Source organism: Zonotrichia leucophrys, chromosome 11 (genome assembly GCF_028769735.1).
Source record: "Zonotrichia leucophrys gambelii isolate GWCS_2022_RI chromosome 11, RI_Zleu_2.0, whole genome shotgun sequence".
Lineage (NCBI taxonomy): Eukaryota > Metazoa > Chordata > Aves > Passeriformes > Passerellidae > Zonotrichia > Zonotrichia leucophrys.
In genome coordinates, this window is record NC_088181.1 from 8,746,900 (window position 1) to 8,769,694 (window position 22,795).

The 22,795-nt window shown below is 48.8% G+C and overlaps 2 protein-coding genes across 4 annotated transcripts; both read right to left on the reverse strand.

Moving 5' to 3' along the window:
• Nucleotides 1-815: 815 nt before the first annotated feature.
• Nucleotides 816-11,599, reverse strand: B3GNT9 (UDP-GlcNAc:betaGal beta-1,3-N-acetylglucosaminyltransferase 9). Of its 2 annotated transcripts, XM_064723448.1 has the most exons (3): nucleotides 11,277-11,599; nucleotides 4,953-4,995; nucleotides 816-4,163 (listed from the first exon to the last, which is right to left on the reverse strand). In XM_064723448.1, the coding sequence occupies exon 3, from the start codon at nucleotides 4,097-4,099 to the stop codon at nucleotides 2,852-2,854; it is 1,248 nt and encodes a 415-aa protein (XP_064579518.1). In that variant the 5' UTR covers nucleotides 4,100-4,163; nucleotides 4,953-4,995; nucleotides 11,277-11,599; the 3' UTR covers nucleotides 816-2,851. The 2 variants fall into 2 exon arrangements, with proteins under 2 accessions (XP_064579518.1, XP_064579519.1); XM_064723449.1 differs by lacking the exon at nucleotides 4,953-4,995 and having other exon boundaries at nucleotides 11,277-11,378.
• Nucleotides 11,600-12,752: 1,153 nt separating this feature from the next.
• TRADD (TNFRSF1A associated via death domain) lies at nucleotides 12,753-22,651 on the reverse strand. 2 transcript variants are annotated; one of them, XM_064723466.1, is made up of 5 exons: nucleotides 22,581-22,651; nucleotides 21,231-21,382; nucleotides 19,921-20,198; nucleotides 18,065-18,257; nucleotides 12,753-17,138 (listed from the first exon to the last, which is right to left on the reverse strand). In XM_064723466.1, the coding sequence occupies exons 2-5, from the start codon at nucleotides 21,370-21,372 to the stop codon at nucleotides 16,831-16,833; spliced, it is 921 nt and encodes a 306-aa protein (XP_064579536.1). In that variant the 5' UTR covers nucleotides 21,373-21,382; nucleotides 22,581-22,651; the 3' UTR covers nucleotides 12,753-16,830. The 2 variants fall into 2 exon arrangements, with proteins under 2 accessions (XP_064579536.1, XP_064579537.1); XM_064723467.1 differs by lacking the exon at nucleotides 22,581-22,651 and adding an exon at nucleotides 21,471-21,531.
• Nucleotides 22,652-22,795: the final 144 nt, after the last annotated feature.

The window sequence follows — 22,795 nt, forward strand, 5'->3', positions numbered from 1 at the left end:
AGGGTTGGTAGAGGCTCCTTCCTGCCAGTTATCAAAAATACCTGGGGCTTAGGGTTTTCTGAAAAGACCCCCATCCTTATGGAAACAATCTCCAGCCTGGGTGAGGCCAGAGCCTTTGCCTACTGTAGCAGTAAGCAGAACTCAATGAACTGCAGGGGTTACAGCCCAGCCCTCAGCATTCCCCAGAGCATTATCCTCACATGTGGTGTCTGTGAACTTCCAGCTCAGCTGCAGAGGCAAATGGAAACTTAAACCAGGTCAAACAGGCCATGCAGCAGAAGCTGGAGAACAAAACCAGATGGATCTTTCATCAGGAGAGATTCTGGTATTCACTGGATAAGAGAAGTGAGCTATTCTATAGACTAAGATAATAGAGTAAACAGTTTACTCTAGTTCTGTTTCTGCCATCAGGGTGTGTGCTGGCACAGACTGTGTCAACACAGATGTTGAACAACAGCTTTGATCTGGGACAAAATGCACTCATTAATGCTGTGCTGTGGATAGATTGCAGATCTCAAGACATTACAGAGGGAGGCCCCAACCTCTGCATCTTCAAATGTAAAAGGAAAACCTTAATGAGGACTGCTGAACCTGACTAGGTGCCTCATAGGAAATCACAAGGTAAACTCTGTTTATTTCTCTGTCATTGCCATTAAAATAAGTCCAGCATAAGGAAACACTTACCAAGTTATCCAAAATAATGAATAATGTATTTTTCATGTGACTGTCTTCATGAAAAACCCCTGTGGTTTTAGTCTTACAACATGTGTGCAGGTGTACGTGACAAACTCACTCTGACAAGAGGCACATCTGCATGCTGTCTTTTAATGATGGTATAAATAATTTCCCAAACTGTAAACTACTCCCAGGTAATACATTTCTGTACAGTCTCATAAACACACATGTGTCACACATGTTAGCAGACATGGGCAGGGGTGACTTTGTCCTACCAGTGAGGCTTTGGCTTAGTCCCACACCCTGCTAAGCTCCTTGTGAAGCTCACGTGAACATTTTGTATTTCAGGATTGCATCCTGAAAATATCTTAAATGTAGAAATCTTTCCATTTCTATAAAGCTGAGTTTTTCTTGGAAATACATTATTGTAAGGCTTGAACTCATGATGAAGATTACCAATGTGTAAAGCTGCTGTCCATGGGCTGTTTGCCAGCCTGCTGCTCTCCCTGTGCATTGTCAGTACCAGCACTGAGCCCAAAGTGCTGCAGGGAGGGAGGGAGGGAAGGAGCTCACCCACAGATATGAAATGCAGCTGTGCTCCAGGCTCTGTGCAAGGGAAAGGAACTTTGGGCTTTCTTTGATGGCTGATTGTAATTTCCTTTGAAGCTGTGTGGATGTGCCATCCTGAGGGGTTCTCTGATGGACAGGAGTTTTGTTGAGGGGGTAAAAATTTGTAAAAGAATGAACAAACACAGTATCAGAGGTGAATTCAGGCTCTTTGTCCCATGAATTTCACAGCTTTGTAACCCTGATTTAGAGGAGTTCACTTCTGCTTTGATGCCTGATAAAAGTATATTCTTCTAAGGTAGTCTGCTGTTGGGAAAAACAAAATGCATCAAAGTCTGGACTATACTTTGAAAAACTGAGCAATTCAGTGTTCTTGTCTGATGCTTAAAATACTCACAAAGCTCCTGACTGAACCTTGGAAAGCCAACAGAAAGATTGCTGTGTGGTTTTGATTTCTTGCAATAAATTTAGATGGACTTATATTCTGAAGTCCTTTTGTCTGAAAACTTTCTCCCTTCACATGACATTTGCAGCAGTATGAGAGTCCTGGCTGCCCTCTGCAGCTGGCTGTGCCAAGCAACAGCCCAAGGTCTGTAGAAACCAGCCCAGTGCACTCTTTGGTTTGAAGCAGCTCCCAAATGTGATGCAAGCAGCAGCTCTGTGTGGGGTTATGCTTATGAGCAGAGGCCAAAGGATCTCTCCAGATGCAAACCTTCTGAAAATCTGAGTCAGATCCTGAGAGTGATCCAATACTGTTGGTGACTTCTGAATTTTCCATGAATGTCAGTCAGTGCAGTGCAGAAAGCCTGAGCTCAGGGAAGTGCCAAAACCTGTTCCACTGGTCCCCTGAATCTTGAGCATGTCAGTAGAGCAGATACTTCAACTGAGAAGAATGATGAAAAATCAAGATTCAAAGTGATCAATTTGAATTTCTTGTCCTTTCTCTTAAGGCCCTTTAGTCTGCTCCTTTCCAGTCATCTACTTACCTCTCCTTTGCTCCACCAGCCACACCAGCCTCAGCATCCAGTTCGATTTCTTGTAATCCACCTGAACTGCAACTGTAGGACCCCATTTCAGGAGCTGTTTGTTGTTCTCTTCTTACAAGGCCTGTGGAAAACCAACCAGGCAGCAGTGATGTGATCTGAGCAGACACTAAGGGGACTCCGTTTCCTGCACTCCAGTTCCTGTCTGGTCATTTTTCAATGAGTCCAAGTCAAGCAGGAAGTTGACAATGATCCCTGTGCTCCCTGGTGTCTGTTCTTACCCTGTCTTCTTTCATTTCTCACACTTCTGACCATGCTGAAAAATGTCCAAGGGCTGCATTTTTCAATGTGCTTTTGCACACTGTCCCACTAGGCACTACTATAATGCTAATAAATAATAATAAATTATATATATGTTATGATTATTTGGACTCATTAGTACACAAGGACCCACATGATATGTATGTGCGAATGTGGAATTTGGGCAAATTCCTGCAATTGTTTGTTGTCTTCTCTTAATGTAAATAAGACATGCTAAAATACTTGGAAAGTTGGTTTGTTGGGCAGTGTCAGTTCCAGGCTCCCTTTCTTGGCTGGTTTGCTGTGTGTGCTGCACTCTGCCTGCATTATCTGAGGGGTGATGCTGGTGTTGTTATCTGAGCTTTCTTCTTCCATTGGAAAGGCTTCTTCACCTGCTTCTTCTGAGTACAGGAAAGCCGTGGGCTGTGGAGCAGGTTCCACATCAGCCAGATCTCAGCAACTTTCAGGCTATGAACCACCATGAGGTCTTTGTAAAAACAGGGATCAAAGGTCTGCAGGTGTGGGGCAGCAGAAGGCTTAACAATGCCAAAGGTCTTGAACCCTTCGTGCAAAATGGGCTTGAGGTTGATTCTCTGTAAGCACATGCCCAAAAAGACATCATCAATGGGGAAGAGCTCCACTTCTCTGCACGCCCTGGAGAGCTTCCTCATGGTGCAGCTGGACAGCAGGAAGCCTCCTCCCCCGGCGTAGGCGGGGTAGATGCTCAGCCCATACATGCTCTCGGGGATGTAGTACTTGCTCTTCCGGACGCGGATGGGACGCGCGTTGTAGATGATGTCCCCAACAAAGAGGTCCTCAGTGGGGTCGTGCCTCTTGAGGAAATCAACAATGTTCTCCACATTGACAAAAACATCAGCGTCGCCTTTGAAAATAAATTTCACATTGTGGCAGAACTCAGCAGCCCAGCTCAGGAAGTGGATCTCCTTCAGGGTCAGGTTGAAGAAAGTGTCCATGAAGTCCCAGAGTAAGATGTCTCGGTATGTCTGACTCTCCTGGTGCACCAGGGTCTCCCATGTTGCCAGCACTGTCCTGTTCTTTGGTGTTCCCAGCAGGAACACCCGCTGGATCTGCTCCCCGTTCACCAAACCCTCCCTGCCCCACGTTTTCCGGACAATCTCACGCCTGTCAAAGTCCTCAACCACGGATTTGATAGCGATGAGCAGGAAGGGACCTCCTGGTGTCTTTCGGCATTTCCTGGGCTGGTTAATGAGGAGATTGAAGTTCCTGTTGTCCTTGTTTAGGAGATAGAGCTTGAAGTTGAAGGCAGAATCAGTCAGTGGGGCTGGAGTTGTAGTTTGGACCCTGGTTTTGGCCACTTCTGTTGGTCTCATGGCAGGGGTAACTCGGGGTCTGGGTGCAGTTGCCTTTGCTGGCATCAGCCTCCGAGGTGCTCTGGGATCAGAGAATATTTTTGGTGCCACTCGAGGTTTGTTCTGTGCTGGCTCCTTCTTTCCTGCTGGGATCAAATGTTCCAGCTGGGAGTAGAGCAAAGAACAAAGCGCCACCAGCAGGAGGAGGGTGCAGATCACATCCCCTTTGAGGCGAACTCTCATTGTCTCTCCACTGTTCCTGGGACTGCTAAAAGCTGTGTTTGAGCTGCCTGGCACCACTGCCCATCTGTAAATGAACACAGAGTGTGTCAGCAGTGAGGATTTGGCAGGTCTAAAGCAGGCAGGCAAGACTAAACATCATTTAAAAACCGAGCAGCAAAGCACATTTTACTCACACAAGCAGTGAGACGTTGAGAAACTTGTCAAAAGGCACACGGGGTTGCAAACTTACTGCTGATCCCAGTGCCAGCCAGCTCTGAGACTTGGTTAAGCAATCGTCCATCATCCTGAAAACCACCCTCTAAGCACAACCCAAAATCCTGCATCTCTTACTGCTGAACGTGCTTTGTCATTTCAGAGATTTCACTGGGAAAAGCAAAGTGGAAAATTATGAATGATGCCATTCTCCCATAAATAATGACCTTTTTTTCCTAGCTTGACAACCATTACTTGCTGCTTTTATCCTTTTTGACCTGGGAGGCCCAGAGCTGACTGCTGAAGGGCAGACTCCTCATGGCAGTGTGCTGCTGGTGTTTCCCTGCACACAGAGCCAACTTTTGGTAAACTGTGATTTGTACTCAAAATGAATGCATTGGGTACAATCTGGAATTCACACAGGACCTTTCTCCTGCCAGAATTCTTTATAAAATATTAAACCATTGTAAGTAACTTCCATTTATAAGGTTAGAAGGGGCCATGGGTATTTTTCCTGTGCCAAATCACCCTAACTCCCCTCAGTGAGAGGTGGGGAAATAAATCCCAATATGCAAAAGCAAGGCACAGCATGATAGGAAAATTTGGTTCATGTATGATAGGTGAAGCTGCCTTTTGAAATACAGGATTTTTCCTCACTTACACTTTTCCTGGAGATCTTCTGTCTTATTTGATCAGTTCTTCAACTGCAAACAAAATGAGAATGAAAGAGTAAGAAGGCAGCAAACAGCAGGTCCTCTCATCACCCTGTGGGTGCAGCCACTCCCTGCACCAACAACAGCAGAGCAGAGGGACCCCACAGCTGCTCCAGGAGGAGGTGGGTGACCATCATCATTCCCATGATCCATTCCCATCACCATCACCATTCCTCCTGTCCTCAGCAAAAAGGAAGGTGAGCCCCACCTGAAAATTTCCCCACAAGTATTTTATGCCCCCACTAATAATGTATCAGGTTCATGTGTGATTTGTGGCTCTCTCTTGCCTGTGCTGTACTAAGAGAAGCTGCCTGTGAAGGTATTACAGTTCTCTGTCCTGAATTAGCTGAGATCATATCCAAAGATGACTTCTGGGATAAACAAAACTGGAGAGAGATGTTTGATGAGGGCATACAGTGATAGGACAAGGTGCAAATGCTTGGTAAGAGTTTGGTGGTATCTGTTTTCAGCAGATACTGTCCTGGATTGGATCACTTGCTAATTGTTCATTAAGCAGCCATTTTATATCAGCCATAATGTTAAGTTTTCAAACTCAAAATTAGATTGATGAGTCTGTAATAATGAAGTAACTAAACAGTGGTTTTGTACCAATACCTGTGATATCTAAGCAATATTTCAAGACTTAAGAGGAAGAAAATTATTACACCAGTTGATTTCCTGGCCAGACCCTTTAAAATTCTTAGATGCACATTGTTTGGACATCATTATTTAAATACTGTGTTTTTCATTACTTGTTAGCTTCAGCTCCAAGGTACTGTTGAAATAGAGTATTTCACCATCATATGCTATTTCTTATCTTGGGAAAAAGATAAGCAGCTCCAAAATGTTTACTGACCTTATTCTCTTTGTCTCCATTATTTATGAAATCATTATTTTGGAAAACGGCATACCCATGCCTTGGTGTAAGGCTCTTTGCATTCCTGGTGGATTTAAAATCCCTTTGGCCTTGTCCTGATGACCATGGGTTTTTTCCTTAGGCCTTGTTTCTTACTTTTTCCTGCTCTGTGACAGAGGTTTTTCTTCATTTGTTAGCTTTTTTTGTTTACCTTTCACTCCTCTCCTAGGCAGATGTTTTCACTGGCATAACTTTGTTACTAATAGCAGGATTGAACAGTTTTCTCAGATCTCTTGTAAATTGTTGTACAAATGTTTAGAATATTCAGGATCTGTTTTCTGTTTATGTTCTTTCTGCCACGTGGCTTGGCTCAGAACCATGCTCAGCCTCATGGAACAGTCCCTCCTGACACGTATAGGATGTTGGTTTGCATTTTACATCTGAAGTCCCCTCTCTTTCTTCACAGAACACAGCAAATTTCTTTTTCCTTTTCTATGCAAAAGTTTGATCTTATTTCAGCTGCCAGGCTTCAGATGGTAATTAAGGAGCTGGATGAAAGTCCTGGATTTTTCCTGTGTTTAATGTTATCGACAAGGGTTTGGAATAAAACGAGCGTGTCATGAAACTCGTAATTTCCATGGCTTGCAGCTTCATACTGCCAGCATCTCAGAATCTGGCAATAAGTGCCCTTGGAAAAGCCAAGAAAAACCCTGAATTGTTACAAGCCTGGGCAGATAGCCCAGATTTTCCTCAGTGTTTTCTTTTATTGAAAGTAAAGGATCCGAAAGAGTGATTTCCACGCTGAAATAAAACAGTTCAGTGCTGAATACAGAGCTCTCATTTTCAAATGAAGTTGCCAGCCCTTGAAGTCATTCCTTGATCTAATTATATGGATTTTCCAGTCTTTGTTAGGTATTTCCTTCTTTGGAAGGAAAATACCCTTGATTGTCACAGTGGTGTAAGCTCTATCCATGGATGTCAGTGTGGGAAAAGCTGTTCTGCTCTCGAATACAGAGGGACTGATGATTCTGGCAGAGGCTCTGGCATGTCCTAAAGCCAAAAGGATTATTCATCCACCTTGACACCAGGGGAAAAGAATTACAGGGCTATCAAAGTGAGCAGGAAATGTGTGATGCCAAAGGAAAGAGATGAGAGCACAGCAGTGTCTCTCAGCACAGCACATCCCTGAGGGTCCGAGGCAGAGGCACCTCTGCTTCCTCTGCTGCTCTGGGGAACCTCCATCCAACCTGAAATGGAGCTGGGCTTACAAACTGCATCACTCAGGGCCTTGAGGAATGGCCTGGCTGCCAGCAGTGCCTCCTGTGTCCTCCCAGCTTGGAAAAGCAGGCAGCTGCCCCTCTTTGGCTCTGTGGGGATGGACACAGAGGGGGCTGGGTCTGGCCTGATGGGGTCTGAATGGGATAATGGGGCTGGGGATGTTCCATCCTGGGCTGGGCACCAGCAATGTCAGAGGGCTGAGCTGGGCAGGAGGAAGAGGAGATGGCAAGATGGGCAGCCATAAACAGGGAATGAGCTGGAAGAGCCAGGGGAGCACAGCCTGCAAAGCCCAAGAGACAATGAAAGGCTGGAAAGCTGGAAGGGGCCAGAGCTGGGCATGGCACCCTGATGAGCATCCAGGCAGGAGTCTGACCTGTGCTGCTGCACACTAGGGCAGAGGGCCCAGTCCTCTGCCTGGTTTTCATTTATTTGAGAGGAGGATTCTGAAATATGGCCAAGAACAGCTGCAATAAAAGCAGTCAAGTGATGATAAAAAAAATAAATTGCTAGCCCTTCATTCCCAGGTGAATGATATGAAACCTTGAGCCCATCCTGGCAATTCTTTTTGCAGCATTCATCACATCCATCAGTTCTGCTCAGGGCCAGAGTAGGAAAAAGTCCTCTGGATCCTATGCTCAGATTCAGTCAAGAGGCCTTGGTGATTCTGGCACGCTGCTTTGTGCCTTGAGGAATGGTTGTTTGATCCAGCCAGCCCTGGGAAAAGCAGCTGAGATAATCAAGCTGAAAACATGATGCACTGAGCATGGGGGCACAAAACCAGCAATGAGCTCTGCTGCCCACTCATCCCAGCCTGGCTCACAGAAACATCCATCCCACCCAAGCTGTGGGGTGTCCTTGGATCAGCCTCTCCCTGCTGCAGGGCAGTGCTCCCAGCTCCCTCCTGACCCCTCACTGCTGATGCTGGAACTGCCACGGGTAGGTTTGGCTTGGGCAGCAGAGGGACACTGTGTGCCCATGGAACGTGTGGGGCTGTGGCTGCAGATGGAGGTGTCCCATCTGTCTGCCCATAAAATGAGCTAAAGAAAGTGTGGGGCATCCAGCACTGATGGGTTTGATGGGGATTTTTTGTAATCATCAGAGAAGATTGTATAATCTTGGTGGTGGGGATACTTTGAGGCAGTGCTTCAGGTTTGGGATATTTGTTTTCATTTCATGTTTGCTGAATGCATTCCACAAGAACAAAGTCATCTTGTAGCAGCCAGGGCTGGATACTGAGACCTGCCCCAGCTCTGGCCTGCAAGGGGAAAAGGCTGCACACGTGTCCCTCTCCTGCCTCATTTACAGGAGTTTTTCCACTCAGATTCCCTCAGCAAGAGCAAAGCAAACTCCCAGAATCCTCCTCACCTGGTTCCTCTGCCTCAGGAAAAATCCTGACCCTGTTCAAGAAGCAATAATGACATTCCCTCTGCCCATGCTGAAGCTGGGTCTGCGTGGAACAGATGTGTGCAGGTGAGCTTTCAGCCACCAGAGCAGGATGCTGACACCAAGAACTCTGCATTGCCTGCAGCCCTGGAGGCTGCATCTTCCCTCTGGCACCCTTGGTCCCATCCCCTGCACCCCTGAGGGCTGTGAGAGTGTTTGACTCCTGTGCCTGCACCACTTTAACTTAAATGTCTTGCTGAACTGTTTAAAGGGGAAGAGTAGCTCTGTGTGTTGGAGCAGGGGAAGAAGCAGTGTTCTACTTCTGTTTGGGTGTCATGTAATGGCCTTTATTCCTCCATGGGTTTGGGGTTTGTTTCTTTCTTTTTCTTTCTTTCTTTCTTTCTTTCTTTCTTTGCTTTTCTACTGCCCCACTCATAGATGAGATGACCCTTATCTATTGATGAGGTCAATAACCTTATCAAAGTCATGGCTTCAAGTGGCCCTGGTGTTGAACAACTCCTCTCTGCATTTCAGAGTGCTTGTGAAGAGGAGAGTGCTTTCATTTGGAGTTACAGGGTCATAAAGTGATGCTGAATGATTTGATCTTCTTGATTAGAAGACAGAGATGGCTGAAATACAAAGACCCCTTTTGGCATGTTGGTAAGTGCAAAGCCCTAGAAAAATGAAATAACCAAAACTCTTGCTGTGCTGCCTTACCAGATAAAAACTCATCCTATTCAGCTGCTTACAGGTTCTGAAGTCTATAAACAAACTGAGAGCAGGCTGTAGGATTTAATTAGCTGAGTGTCTTCAGAGCTGTCCCAGGAACTGGGTTCCTGAACCAGAACCAAGGGAGCACAGGGAGAAAGAGCTGCCCAGTGCAGCACTGCAGCATCACTGCTGCTGGTATTTGCTGCGGCACCTGCAGGCAAAAGCTCTGTTGAGTCAAATACTGAGGAAGCAGGTAACAAAAATGCAGGCCCTGCTCCAAAAACAATTTCCAACTTTCCTGTCAGAGCTGCTTTTCAGGGCATTTTTAAATTTTTTTCCAGGCCAGAGCAAACGAATGGATGAAATCCATGCTGTTACAGGACAGGGTGCCTTATTTGTCTGCCTGCCTCAGTCCTCAAATATGTAGTTTGCTCAGCTTCCCAGCTGGCTGGTCCCATTTTATTGCAGTTTCTCCTGCTGGCACTGCCAGCCTTCCCTTTGCAATGCCATTCACGTTGGGTCACTGCTGCAAATGGCTGCTGTGGTCGCCTCCTTCACCTTCCAACCCAGTAAGAAACTTCTGTGAAATGCAGAAACTCAAACACAGAGGAGCTGCAGAGCTGCTGTGTGAGGCTGCTGAGGTGTCTGTTTGCACATGCAGGGGTCCCAGAGAGGAACTGGCCCCTCGCTGGGGATTGCAGTCCCACGGGAGCCCTGCTGAGCCTGGGCAGGAGCAGCTGCCTGCAGGACTGAGCTCAGGGAAGGAGCTCCCCCTGCTCCCCTGGCCCTGCTGGCCCAGTGTAAGCACTCAGGGCACAATTTGGGGCTGCAGCTCCTGAAGGCAGTGCTTGATGCTCTCTGTCCCTCCTGGGCAGGGGGCAGTGCCTGCAGAGCACCGAGCTGAGCACTGAGCTGTGCCAGGCACACGGGCTGGGCCCCCCACACCTCTAACAGGTGCTCAGCCACCTGCAAGGTAGGAGAAGGTAAAGCCCAATGACTTTCTGCAGGCTCAGCAGCCTCCAGAGGTGCTGTCCTACCTGCAGATGCAGTCCTGCTGCTGGCAGTCTGATTTTCAGAGTGGCAGAGGGCTCAGCAGCTCAACTCACACCCTGAGTGCTTTGGGGAGAGGACAGATCCATCCCGAGTAGCCAAGGTAAGGAACCTGCTGTCTCTTTTCCAAATGTTATTTTTTCTGGACCCCAGGAGGGGAATAAAGCCTTGCAGGTTTGTGAAGGAGTAAGAAACTGAAACAAACACCTTCCCCTCCCCAGCCCTCCCCAGGCTGCAGTGCTCGCCAGCTCTTCAGCTCCCAGACCCTCTTCTGATAGATAATCTGCCCAATGCACCCTAAACCCAAGCAACTGCAGTGCAGTAGCATGGAGGTATTGTTAAATCCATGGCAGATGGTGAGAAAGGGTGTTGAAAATTTAACTCGAGGTAGAAACAGGGAGTACATGCTGATGTACCCCATTAATTTCAAGATTATACCCAACACATAAGTTTCTCAGAATCTGCCCAATAGCTATTAAAAATATAAGTAACTGCCTGATGTTTCACAGGGGCTAAATTCTTTTCTATCTTTGTGAACCTAGAGAGCTTGAAAATTCCCATGTTTTGCTCACAGCATACCAGAGTGTAACATGGGGGAGATTCATGTCCTTTTACTGATGAAGAATGGCTTGTAAATGTAACATACCACCACTGGGACATGTCTGTGGTTGAGAGGAGGAAACCCCGTCTCAGAGCACTGCAGGCATTGTCTAAAGAAGGCCCAAATTTCTGTAAAAACAACCTAAACATTCAAAGAAAGTTCTTTGAAAAGTAAAGAGTAAAGCAGATGTCTCGGGGCTGGAGCCTGCAGCCGAGCCTGCTGCGTGTTAACCATCACGGGCCGGCCTGCCGCATTTAACACAATTCGAGAGCAGCAAGGCAAAAAGAAAAGCTGGGAGCAAAGGGAAGCAGTAAGGACAGACTCCAGTCTACCCTGCTCGCTGCACAACCCTCCCCAACCCCCCGAGATCAAACACACTCAATAGATACTTACAGCCCATTCGATAGCGCTGATCCCGCGTCCCCGCGGTGCCGTGTGTGCAGCGGGCTGCCAAGCAGGCACATCTGGATGTGGTTATGACAGACATCGCTCGGCTCTCAGCTCAGCCTGCCAGCGGAGCCCGGGACACGCTGGGGGCGCCGAGCAGCGCCGGGGCCGGGGCCGCTCCCGCAGCAGCGAGCGGAGCTGCCCGGGCCGGGGCTGCGGCTGCGGCGGGGCCGGGAACGGGGCTGGGAGTGGGGCTGGGCTCGGAGCTGGGGCTGGGACCGGGAGCGGGGCTGGGATGGGACTGGAATCGGAGCCGGGATCGTGGCGGCCCCGAGCGCAGCCCCGGCCCCGCAGCGAGCCGAGCCCAGCGATCGCGGCAGAGCCGGGTCCCGGCCAAGGCCGACACGTGATGGGCCCGGGAGCGCCGATGGCTCCGGCGGGACAGGGCGGAGGTGTCCAGAGGGACAACGCTCAGCCAGGTTGGGGATTTGCACCAATTCTGCTAAAAGGCCGGGTTTTTCTTTGCCGCCCCTCCACCGTAACTTTTTTCACTAGGAAATGAACTAATTTTTCTGAGTTTCTTTTTCTTCTATACTTTGGCTTTTTTCTTTTAATTTCCTTGTGAGTATTTACCTCTGCAAGGAGTCAAATTGAAAACTAGAGGTTGGGTTTAGCTCAGAAGTTAAATCCATTTGGGGGTTGTTTCTTTTTCTCATAGTAGGGAAATGATGGGAGGATGAGTGAGCTGAGCAGTGCAGAGGCTGGAGACTGATTCAAGGGTCCCTTTGAAAACAAAAAAAATACCAAACCAAACCCCACTTTTTTTTGCCATGCAGTTGGGAATTCAGCTTTGTAGTAGATAAAGAAGGGCTGATCTTGTGATTTTCAAACAGTGTTTGAGATTTAAGAGATTCAGGGTAAAATACATCTCTGCCCCAGTTCATGCAAAAGGAGTTTCCCTGGATTCAGCTGTCAGGTTAGCCAGTGGCTTCCTGTGCAAAGCCGCTGCAGGTTTCATATCCCAGCTCCCTGGCTCCCCTCCTGCGGGACAGGAGAGCTCACTGGGAGTGAGGCACTTGAGATTGCAGAGGTGCTGTGGCCTCAGAGGAGCCCCAGGTACCCAACAGCACTGAAGGAAGCACAGTGAGCTCCTCCAGGTGCCAGGGCTGGGACAAACCTCCCCTTCTGGCCATGCTGGCTGAAAAAGGCTCATCAAAGCAGTGACTGGAAACTGAACAAACCAGAGGCTTGGTGCTGTAATCAGAGCTGATCCCTCGCAGGTAGGACCAGCCTTGGAATGTCAGGAGAAATGTGTGACTTTGGGCAGCCACCCTCAGGCTGGATGCTGCTCTGGAGCTGCACCAAACGTGGCCAGAACTTCAGTGACCCCTCTCTTACTACTGCAGGTAAGTGTTCAATCAAAGTCTCTGAGGCAGTTTCATCAAAAGTATATATTTATTTATAAAAAAGAATGGGGGAAAATATATATACCAAAGAGGTTTTTCTGTAAAAGACAATTCCTTGGAGGCTGAATGTCCTAGACCCAAGAATGCCTGGCATTATAGTTCATAGCTGATCCAGATCTGATGCTGAATATCATGGGAATTTGGAATCAGATGGTCAGCAAGGGATTTTTCCACTGAAAACTAAGAGACATTAACCACACATCTCATACAGGTTTCTGTTAGAGATGTAAAGCCAGCTCCCTTCAGGGGGGTTAAAATTCAATCCAAAGGAAAAAAAAAATTTTTTTTACTCTAGGCCTTAAATTGCTTCAGTGTTTGAGTCCATACAAAAGACACATGGGCAGCCCCCTGTCCAGTGTACAGCACCAGTGTCAGGCACAAACTCCAATATGTGGGTCAGACTCACAAACTCTCCTGATCCCTCTTCTTGTACCTCCTTGGTTTAAGGATACCAGATACAGTACCAGAGGTTCACCAGAATTTTCAGCTTAACTAAATCAGCAATTTAAGTGAATTTGAGGCTCCTCATTCTGCCCATGCTCACTCCTGGTTTCAGAGTCTGTGGGCAGCTGCCAGGTGTGGTTCCTTGGGAACACAGAGGGGAGACAGTGACCCAGAGAGCAGGACAGCTCCTCAATGCTGAACCTGCCTCTGAAATGAAAGGCAAAATAAACAGAGGCAAAATTGTCTCTTTTCCTTTGAGACCCTTCTGTATCAGGGGATCCTGTCAGGTTTGCTTCTATCAGATGCCTCATGTCAAAGTATGTCTGGTGAGCATTTTAACTTCACTCTCCTCTTTGTTATCATCTGTTTGAACAACTGTAGGTCAGCTATGCCAAAACAAGTAATTCAAATTCTCCTTTGGATGGAACTTTTATTCCTTCTGGCAGACTGAATGGAGGCTCCTTCAAACCCGAAACATGGTTAAAATGACAAAAACAATCTGTACCAGAAAAAAAGGCCCTCTTGGATCTCTTCCTGTAAGCACATTTTGGCCTGATTTCTGCTGCTTGTTCTATGTTTTTTCTGGTTTAGATTTTATATGGAATTAATTAGCACCTTTATTTGCTTTTAATGTTGTGTTTGGTTCTGAAACACTAGCATGACCCCTGATTTTTTTCTTTTCCACAGATATATCTCAGTATATGGAGAAGAGCAGGGATAAGGCAAATTTCTCCAGCAGCAGCACTGTCCATGGCTTATCTCCCACCATGATGATGACTACTTATGGAAAAGGAGGTATGAAACAGCCACTGCTATGTCCCAAACCATGCCATGTGCTGGAGACAGTTTCACCATGGAATGTCACTGAAAAACCCTGTTCCTTCAAGTCTCTGCAATGAAGGCACCTGTGAATGCTGCTGGAGATTAAACATTCCAGAAAGGTTGCCAGGGGCTCCAGCACTTAATGGCACTTCTGAGAGGGAATTCTAACAGGGAATATGTGAGTAAGAGGAAATACACATGCCAGTCACTGGCAGAAATAAAACGTTTACATTCAGAAGAAAGCATTCATGGTTAGTCCTCTGCAAAACAGTAACAGCAGTAAAAAGTTTTCTGGACTTGAAGTAGATGCTGAATAACAAGATTTGCTCATTTTGAGCATTAACATGCTACAAAAACTAGTAATTGTCACTACTCAGTGGCTGCCTTGTAACTATATGTGCAACTTGTGCACATATAGCTGGTCTGAGAGCTTAGAACAATCAATTGCAAATGAGACAGCAGGCTATGCATGTGACCTTCCTTTCTTAAAAAACAAGGTCATATGCATATGGCATATGACAACAATTACTTTTCTTTAAAAAGTAATTTCTGCAAGATCAAGAGCAAACTCTCTTGCTCTTGAAGTAAATTTCAAGTTTCTGACTTTTTAATTTTTTAAAATACAATTTTTCAGATGGGTTTCTGCCAAACAGAGTTCCCCAGCTGGGATTTGGCAGGAAAGCTAAATCCTCTGAGGTATGGATCCACAGCAGCCTAAATTAGGCAAGATCAGCACCACTGTGTTGGTCCCAAAAGCAAAACTGTCAGAGAGGTCATTGCTTCCTTTTGGGAAGACCACTGGTACTACTGGAAGGGAGAGGGTGGGATGTGTGAGCAGGAATGGAGGGGATGAAACTGCAATGGCACTGATATAAAATGGCTTAATAAAAGGTGATGGAGCCACAGTCTCTGCAGAGATGGTGCCTGCATGAAGTTCTGTTTCCTTGGAAGGCAGGAGCAAGATGGAAACAGATTCACTCACACCTGAAAACCTTCTCCCCACACATAACCCCCTCCTTTCCTGGCTTTGTATGTAACCTCAGGGGTTCAAAATCTGCAGAAAACAAGTCATGATTCCCTGGCTTACACTGAGGATGGGATACTCAGCTCATTTGACCCCAGCTGGCTCAAAGCAGGGCATCTAAATCCTGCCCATCCAGGTCCCCAGTGAGTGATGCTCAGCTGTTCCAGCAGAAGGTGCAGGAATGTCTCCAGCCCCAGGAGCTTGGATCTGAGCCCACACCTGAATCTGAGGTTGTGTTCCTCCTTACTGAGTCACACGTTTGACTCCAGGGAAACAGTAAAATGTAAGTTGTGGTTTAAAAGGCCTCAAAGTTGTTCCTACCATGGCTGCTAGCAGCCTGATATTGTCATGTGCACACAGACTTGGTGTGTGTGGCCAGAGTCCCCCTCTGCACCTGAAAACATTTCCACAGCCCACTGGCTATTGCCACAGATGGGAAGGGAAAGAAAGGATAGAATTAATGGAATAGTATCAGTAAAAACCTATCAGGAAAGCACTGGGAATATGGCACAGGTAACTGAGCTGCTTTTGTGCTTCACAGGAGCCATGTCATGCCAGGCACTCACTGCTCTGTGCTTTGTCACAGCAGAAGTGCAGCTGCTGTGTTGACATACCACGAGACACTCAGCTTCTCCCACAGGAACTGAAAGCAGAAGTCAGCCCTGGGGTTTGGGAGATTTGTCTCTTAAACCATTTTTACCCTAAAAATCAGTGCAGGTGAATCCAGGCACGGTGGCAGCTGGTGTTGGATTGTCACACAGTGACAGCAGTGCCAGGGAAAGGCTCTCTGTAGCTCACCTGTGGGACACAGCAGGGTGAGCTGTCCCCTCCAGGGGCCCAGCAGGCTGAGGGTGGCCAGGAGGTGAGAGCAGCCAGCTGGGTGTGCTGATGGCTCAGCTCTGTGGTCTGAGGATGGCATCTGATGCTGCAATGCCCTGAGGGAGCAGCTCCAAACCAGGCTCCACAGGCACCTTGCTGATGAGGAGACTCTTTTCCTTCCAGCACTGTGTTTGGCTTTCCACAGCTGCAGGCTCCCTCAGGCTGGCAGGTAAGAGCTAATCAACAGTATTACTGTCTACCACAGATGAGAAAATGTTGACAATCATTGTCTGAATTTGAGTTTGTCCATGTTGTTTGTTCAGTGTCTGCCATTTGTTGTACAGCAGCAATCTTTTGCCCTGTGGAAGACTGTGGCTGTCCCAGGTAGAAGGAAAGCCTTCAGGGGGTGAGAGGTGGGAAGGAGCTCTAACAGAGCAGGGCAGAACAGGTATTCTGGCCATGAATGTTCTTTGTTCTTCAAACAAAGAAGGAAAATAACGTAAAATTGATATTTCCTTACTTTCTCCTTTTTCTTTACTTGATGTCATGGCTGAGAGCAAAAATGTTTTCAATGTAAAAATATATTGCAGCTCTCCAGGTGTGCTGGACACAGCCTGAGAAGCAGTGGCATTTTCTGCTTCCCAGAGAAATTCTGTGAGAAGGCTTGCTTGCTTTTCTCCTCTCCCTAATTCTCCCCTAGGGCTCTCTGTCTGGTTGCTTCCCTGTCACAGTCCTGAAGGAAGTCAGGGTGAAAGCCTCTCACCATTCACAGGAAGGTAGTGCTATATTTCTGAAAACACAATGAAATAAGGCAAATCAGAGGTCCATGCTGGCTTCTGCAAACACAGAACCTCTCCCCTGAGCATTTCCACCCCTATGGAAACCTGTGGTGACATTCAGGACGTTTACATTCCCAGACACTGGCAGCAGTTTCCTACAACAGCTAAAGCAGGAAAGCCCTTAGCAATGGCACTGTCCCTGGGCTCTAGGAGCACTCCTCGCTGGAATGGAGGCCCAGGAGCTCCTCAGCCAAGCTGACAAGCCCGTTCTCCTCCAGGGCTGTGACCAGCCGGGCTATGGTGGCCCTCTTGCCCTCGCACTGGATGAACCTGAGCAGCATCTGGTAGGCCTGTTCATAGAGTCCCTCGCGCTCGTACTCCAGCGCCACGGTGTCGATGGCAGGGTCGCGCAGGGCGCGGCAGGAGCTCTGCAGGGAGCGACCCACCTGCTTCCACTTCTTGGACACGGACTTGGCAAACTTCTGGTGGTCATCTGGTGTGATTGTTCTGTTGTCTGAAAGGGGCAGAGGCCAGGTAAGATACAGAAGGTTCATGGCTGATGTGATGCAGCTGGGGCCAGTTCAAGGTTTGGTCAGTACCCTGTGGAGCAGGGAGTCTGAGCTCCCTGCCTTGCCCAGCTGTTCCCTTACAGAAATCCTCCCACAACAACAAAGCAGCTGGGCTTGTCCCTACCCTGCAAGCTTGGCAAGGCCTATTCTTTTTTTTTTCTCTCTAAACTGTCCTGTGGTTTGCCAGAGTCCTTTTTCTTTTTTTTTTTTTTTTTTTTTTTTTTTTAGCCTTTCATAGGCAGCTTGGTAAGGCCTTTCTGACAAAGTCCCCTGTTCCCCACCTAAACATCCTCAGAACACTGGAATCCTGACAGGAGCTCTCTCCTCAGCTGTTTAGTACTGGAGACTATACACAGCTTAAGCCAGCTCAGAAATGATCTAGCTTACCTCAAGCTGATATTGCTATTGAGACTCTCTGAAAGCTCTCTGTAGGGACAGACCCCAAAGCCAGCTGGTGAACTGAGGGAGCCTGGATAAATCAGTCCTGTCTGAAAGCAGGGCTGAGGGTGTCCATGGGAACGTCCCCAATCTGATCCAACCGACACTATTAACTCACCTCAACCAAGTGACATGGAAGAAGAAAAAAATACTCTATATTCCTCCTTTCACTATTAATTTTAAGTTGTGAGGAATGTGGAAGGGACACAGACTCTGAAACATCTGGTTCTGTGCCACCCCAGAAAAGAAAACAGGTGGAAGCCTGATGCGAAGCATCATGGCAATATCTTAGGACTACCATAATTCCTTTCTTATGGGATGCTGGGAAGTCCTTGGTTTATCTGAGGTAGACCCCAATATGTAGTGATGATAATTCTTCCTGCTGGGCTGTGAGGCAGACCAAGGGCTCTGTTGGTCAGCTCTAGCTACTCACCAAACTTTTGTCCCTGAAAGATGAAGGTGAGCTGTGGGGGAAGGGAGCTGCCTTGAGGAGGATAAGGCTGAGATGGGGACTTCAGAGATGTGCAGTCTTTTGCAGCCACATTGTTGTTGGTGCTCTGGTGAAGCATCAGGCTCTTGAGGCATTCCTCCAGCTCTGTGATCTCCTCGTCTGGCAGGCGGTCAGGCTGTAACACAAACAGCATCAGTAACTCTGCCAGGGCCACCAGCTGCAAAGCTGAGCTTGCTGAGGTCAAGAGAGAAGCAATGAGATACAGCATGAGCTGTCAGCCAGCCCAGTGAGGTGGTCTAGTAGAGCTGTGGCTGTAACAGGACGGCTGTAAGTGGATTTGAATGTAATGGGATATGAAATAGACAATCTCTCCCTGCTGGGTTTCTCACCTGCACCACTGAGTGCTTACACTTACAATACACTTAGTTTTGTGCAACTGCTACTAGCACATGTTAGTTTCCAGCAGCCCTCTGCACGAACTAGGGTGCACTGCAGGCAGCAGGCTTCTCCCAGCTCCCTGTGAGGGTGAGACCCACAGAACAGGGTGATCTGATCCAACAGCTCATGGCCACACAAGCAGGCAGCTCCTATTACCCACCTTCTCTCTCTCTCTGCCCCTCTGCTCCCTAAGGTTTGTTGTTCCTGGCTCCTCACCAAGCCAGGTTTTTTCACTAGCCAAGAGAAAATTAGTCTAACTTCCAAAATGCAGGTAATGAGAAAAGGAGTAAAGAAGGCAAAGCACATGGGAAGAGTCAAAGCTGGCAGTGCTGTGCCTCAATCAGAGGCAAACAGTGTTTAGCTCACTTACAGCAGGTACCCAGCACTGCTCTCAGCTGCTGAAGGCTGTGTCCCATCTTTCTGCCTGTTGCACTGTTAGGCAGGGTCAGACTGAGTCACTTTTGGGGAACTGAGAATAAGCTCATTTCTTTTGCCCAATCAGCTAGTTCAGCACAGGGAAGGAGCAGCAAGGCACAGTTCACAGGGTATGGGATATGTTGTTTGGTTTGGAGATGAAAGGTTTGGGTTTATTCTCTGTGCTTACAGAAAAGCAACCTGGAAAAACGTGCTCTTGTGCCTAATATTCCTGATTGATAGTGAGTGCCTGGTGCTCAGGACCATTTAGAGGAACCAGAGCTAAAGTTCCAGATGGAAAAGAGAGGAGGGGAACAAGTTAGTGAGTTTAATCATGTCAAGTGCCTTGTAGTGAGATGACAAGATCTCACTGCTCTTGCAAGCAGGATTAGAGTGCCAGTGCCAAAGTGTGCAATGAGCCAGATGTCAGATGAGAGAGACTTTGCCTTCAAAGGGCAGCCTACTCCTGCTGGCAGCAGGTGCTGTATGTCCCTACTTTGACACAAGTTTTTGGTGTGATGTGCAGTGTGTGCACTCACTTCCACTGCTCATTTCCAGCTGCAGTTACCTTTGACACTCTGGGAGGAGGTGTTGTGCGTGCAGAGCAGTGATGGCTCCAGCCAGGGCTGCTCCCCTCTGCCTGCCTCACAGCTGTACTCAGGCACACTTGTGCTGACAGCTGCACTGTCTAGAACTCCTTGTCTTAGTGGGGTTAGCAGCCGCACTAGCTGTTTTACACAGAAGGCACAGAGAGTTAGCAGGATTTCTGCAGGCTGCTTTAGGTAACTCTGCTGCCCTTCCAGAAAAGTGCACAGCTCTTTTCTGAGCAAGGGCAGAGCTATTTCTCCATGTTAGAGTTAAGAGCTGAAGGACTGAAAAGTTTGTTAACCTGACATGCTGCATGAGAAGTAGATTTGCAGCCACCTCCGCAAGCCCAGTGCCACCCCTCCTCATTGCTGTCCATCCTCCCTCCCTCTCCCACTCACCTTTTCTCTGTAGATGCACTCCAGGCAGCGATCCTCATCCTTCAGCATCTTGTCAAGGTGCTCACTGCCAGCCTTCAGCTCCACTTCCAGAGGCACCATGGTTGTGGCCAAGGAGAGCTGGAGGTGGCTCTGGAGGGATTTCTGGAGCGCTCCTTCGCGGTAGCTGCGCAGGAAGCGGCGGCAGTTCTCCTGCCTGCAGAACCGCAGCTGCACGATCAGGTGGGGGTGGCTGCAGTGCACCTTGAGCATGTCCACACCATTCACGCTGCCAGTGGAGTCTGCCAGGGACAAGGGAGCACAGTCACAGTCCAGCCATGAGCCAGCCTACCCAGATCCACACCCATCTGTTGCGTTGTGATTTCAGGATTTACCTCAGAGACCCAGTTCCTCCCATGATAATTTCCTGCTAGGTGTGTTAGTCATCTCTCCCTCCCCCTCCCCTGCTGCCTGCTGAGCATTCCAGAAGGGCATCAAGTGATTGGGCAGATTCAAAGATGTCCCCTACCCCTGGGGACATTGGGCTGTCCAGGTGTCCTTTGTCCCTTGAGACCTCCCCTCCCATACCTGGTTGGTGGTCCCTGTGTTCCTTCCCTCCCCCTCTCCCCCGGGTAAAAAGGTGAGCAAACCACATGGTTTGAGACTTCTGTTGGAGCTGTTACTGGATCAGAGGCCTGTGGGCCAGGAATAAAGCTCTGGATCCAAACCCCTCCATCAGAACCAACTCCTTTCCTTCACCATTGCCTTAAAGCTTCTCCACCAAAGGTAAACCTGAGCTCTTGCATGTCTGGACTTGTCTCCAAGCACCCAGCTGCAACATCCAGCCAGCCAAAAGTGTCTCTGAGGTGAAATCACCACAGTTGTCCCTTTTTGGTCAAGCAGCAAGGGCCACACAAACTCAGGCATGTCCCGCCCAGCTATATTGGTAATTAGTCCAATACCCATCCACAACAAGCCTGCAATGGAGGAACTTTTGAATTCTCTTTGTGATAAAGTCCTCTGGGATGGAAAATTGTGTTAAACCAAGAGGGAAGTGTGGGAATTTATAAAAACTAGAGGGTGTCTCACAGCTCTCAGCAGGCTGTTGGTAGCTCCCCTGAAACCTTCTCTTCCCCAGGCTCAACAAGTCCAACTCCCTCAGCCTCTCCTCAAAGGAAAAGTACTCCAGCCCCCAACCATCTTGTGAACCTCTGCTGAGCTTCCTCCACTTTACTGCCTTTCCTAAACAGAGTGAGCATGAGCCCTCCTTACCCATGAGGGTGAGATTAAAGAAAGGCCTGGCACTGCACACCAAGATACCAGAGGATGGGTACCTGCTAATGCCAGCTTCAGGGCCTTGAACACACAAGGCTTCTTCTGGGAGCTCTCGTAGAGGGATGGCAGAGTGATGGTCTTGCAGGTGGACTGAAGGAACAGGTAAGCACTGCCAGTCCATGAAGAGGAGCTGCCTGCCATCTTCAGCACCCTACAAAATCACATGGGCAAGCTCAGAAACCATAAGGGATGCCAGGGGAGTGCTACAGCACAAGCACAACAGACTTATGGATATTTACTCTTATTTCTTAGAGCAGTGCTGATGTTGCTAAAGCAAGTGCAGCCTTTGAGGGGTTTACTGTTGATCTGTAAAGCACAGCACAGTGGGACACCATATCCCAAAGAAGCTCACAAAGCTTTACTTTCATTTTCCACTGGAGTCCATTCATTTTATAGTCCAAACATACTCTGAAGCAGAGTTTCAGTTCCTGTGCCTCTGACTAGCCAAGCTGGCAAAATGTGAAATGACTGAAGTGCTCCTGGGACCACCGAGCAGTCCTGGCTCTGGCATGCTCCCATGGACTGAAGCCCCACTGCAATCAGAGATGTTCTCCTTTAGGTCCTGGTCCCCAGGCTGTTCAGATGGGCCCTGAGCTCTTGTTACAGGACGCTCTACACAGGCAAGACAAGGGAAATCGTTTTAAACTAAAAGAGGGTAGATTTAGATTAGATATCAGGAAGAAATTTTTTACACTGAGGGTGGTGATGCACTGGCACAGAGAGGTGGTGGATGCTCCATCTCTGAAAATATTCAAGGCCAGGTTGGACTGGGCTTGGCTCGAGTTGAAGATTTCACAGAGGAGTTGAACTAGATGGCCTTGGAAAGGTCCCTTCCCACCCAAACCATTCGGTGATTCTGTGACCCAGGGCTACCTATCTGCTTTGTTTATGCCCTTTGTGCCCCTGCAGTGTAACCCAGGGGTGAATATCCCGTCCAGTGAGCACTGCCCCATCCAAGTCCCCGCTCCGCGGTCACACCGCTGTGGGTGCTCCAAAAGCCAGCCCGGACGGCAAGCCACGTTTGCGACACGGCTATTGCCTTTTCGCTGACTCCTGCAGGCGTCAGGCCGCTGCTGCGGCTCAACTCCCGTCCCAGCCCGGCTGGGAGGGGGCTGTCCCCGAGGGAAAAGCGCCGGAGCAGCCGCCGGCCCGGTCCCGCCGTGCTGTGCCGCCCTCAGGGCCGCTGGCTGCCCGCGCTGCCCGGGTGTCCCCTCGGTGTCCCCCCAGCCCGGAGAGCGGCCCCTCCAGCCCGGCCCCTCCAGCAGTCCCGGCGGGACGGCCCGGCCCCGATCCCCGCCCCGGCCCCCTGCCCGCGGCAGCCGCGGCCCGGCGGCCCCGGGCGGCGTTACCTCCTCAGCGCCGGCCTCGGCCCCGACACTTCCGCCAGGGCGCGGCGCCGCTCGGCACCCGCTGCGGGCGGGGAAACGGGAAGGCGAAAGTAAATCCCAAGAGCCCCTGGAATGGCCGGCGGCACTTCCCTGTTATGCCTGCTGGTTGTCCCGGGGCCCGCAGGGCAGAGGCTGCTGCGGGAAGCCCGGGCCGGGGCTGGCCGACACCCTGGCGC

Bases quoted from the DNA above. Each gene is read 5' to 3' on its own strand.
- B3GNT9 (XM_064723449.1), bottom strand. From the start codon at position 11,347: ATGTGCCTGCTTGGCAGCCCGCTGCACACACGGCACCGCGGGGACGCG. The intron at 4,164-11,276 runs GTAAGTATCTAT...GTTCATTTACAG, and splicing joins TCAGCGCTATCGAATGGGCT to ATGGGCAGTGGTGCCAGGCA.
- TRADD (XM_064723466.1), bottom strand. From the start codon at position 21,372: ATGGCAGGCAGCTCCTCTTCATGGACTGGCAGTGCTTACCTGTTCCTT. The intron at 18,258-19,920 runs GTGAGTGGGAGA...TTTGTGTTACAG, and splicing joins AGTGCATCTACAGAGAAAAG to CCTGACCGCCTGCCAGACGA. The intron at 17,139-18,064 runs GTGAGTAGCTAG...TGCCCCTTTCAG, and splicing joins CTTTCAGGGACAAAAGTTTG to ACAACAGAACAATCACACCA.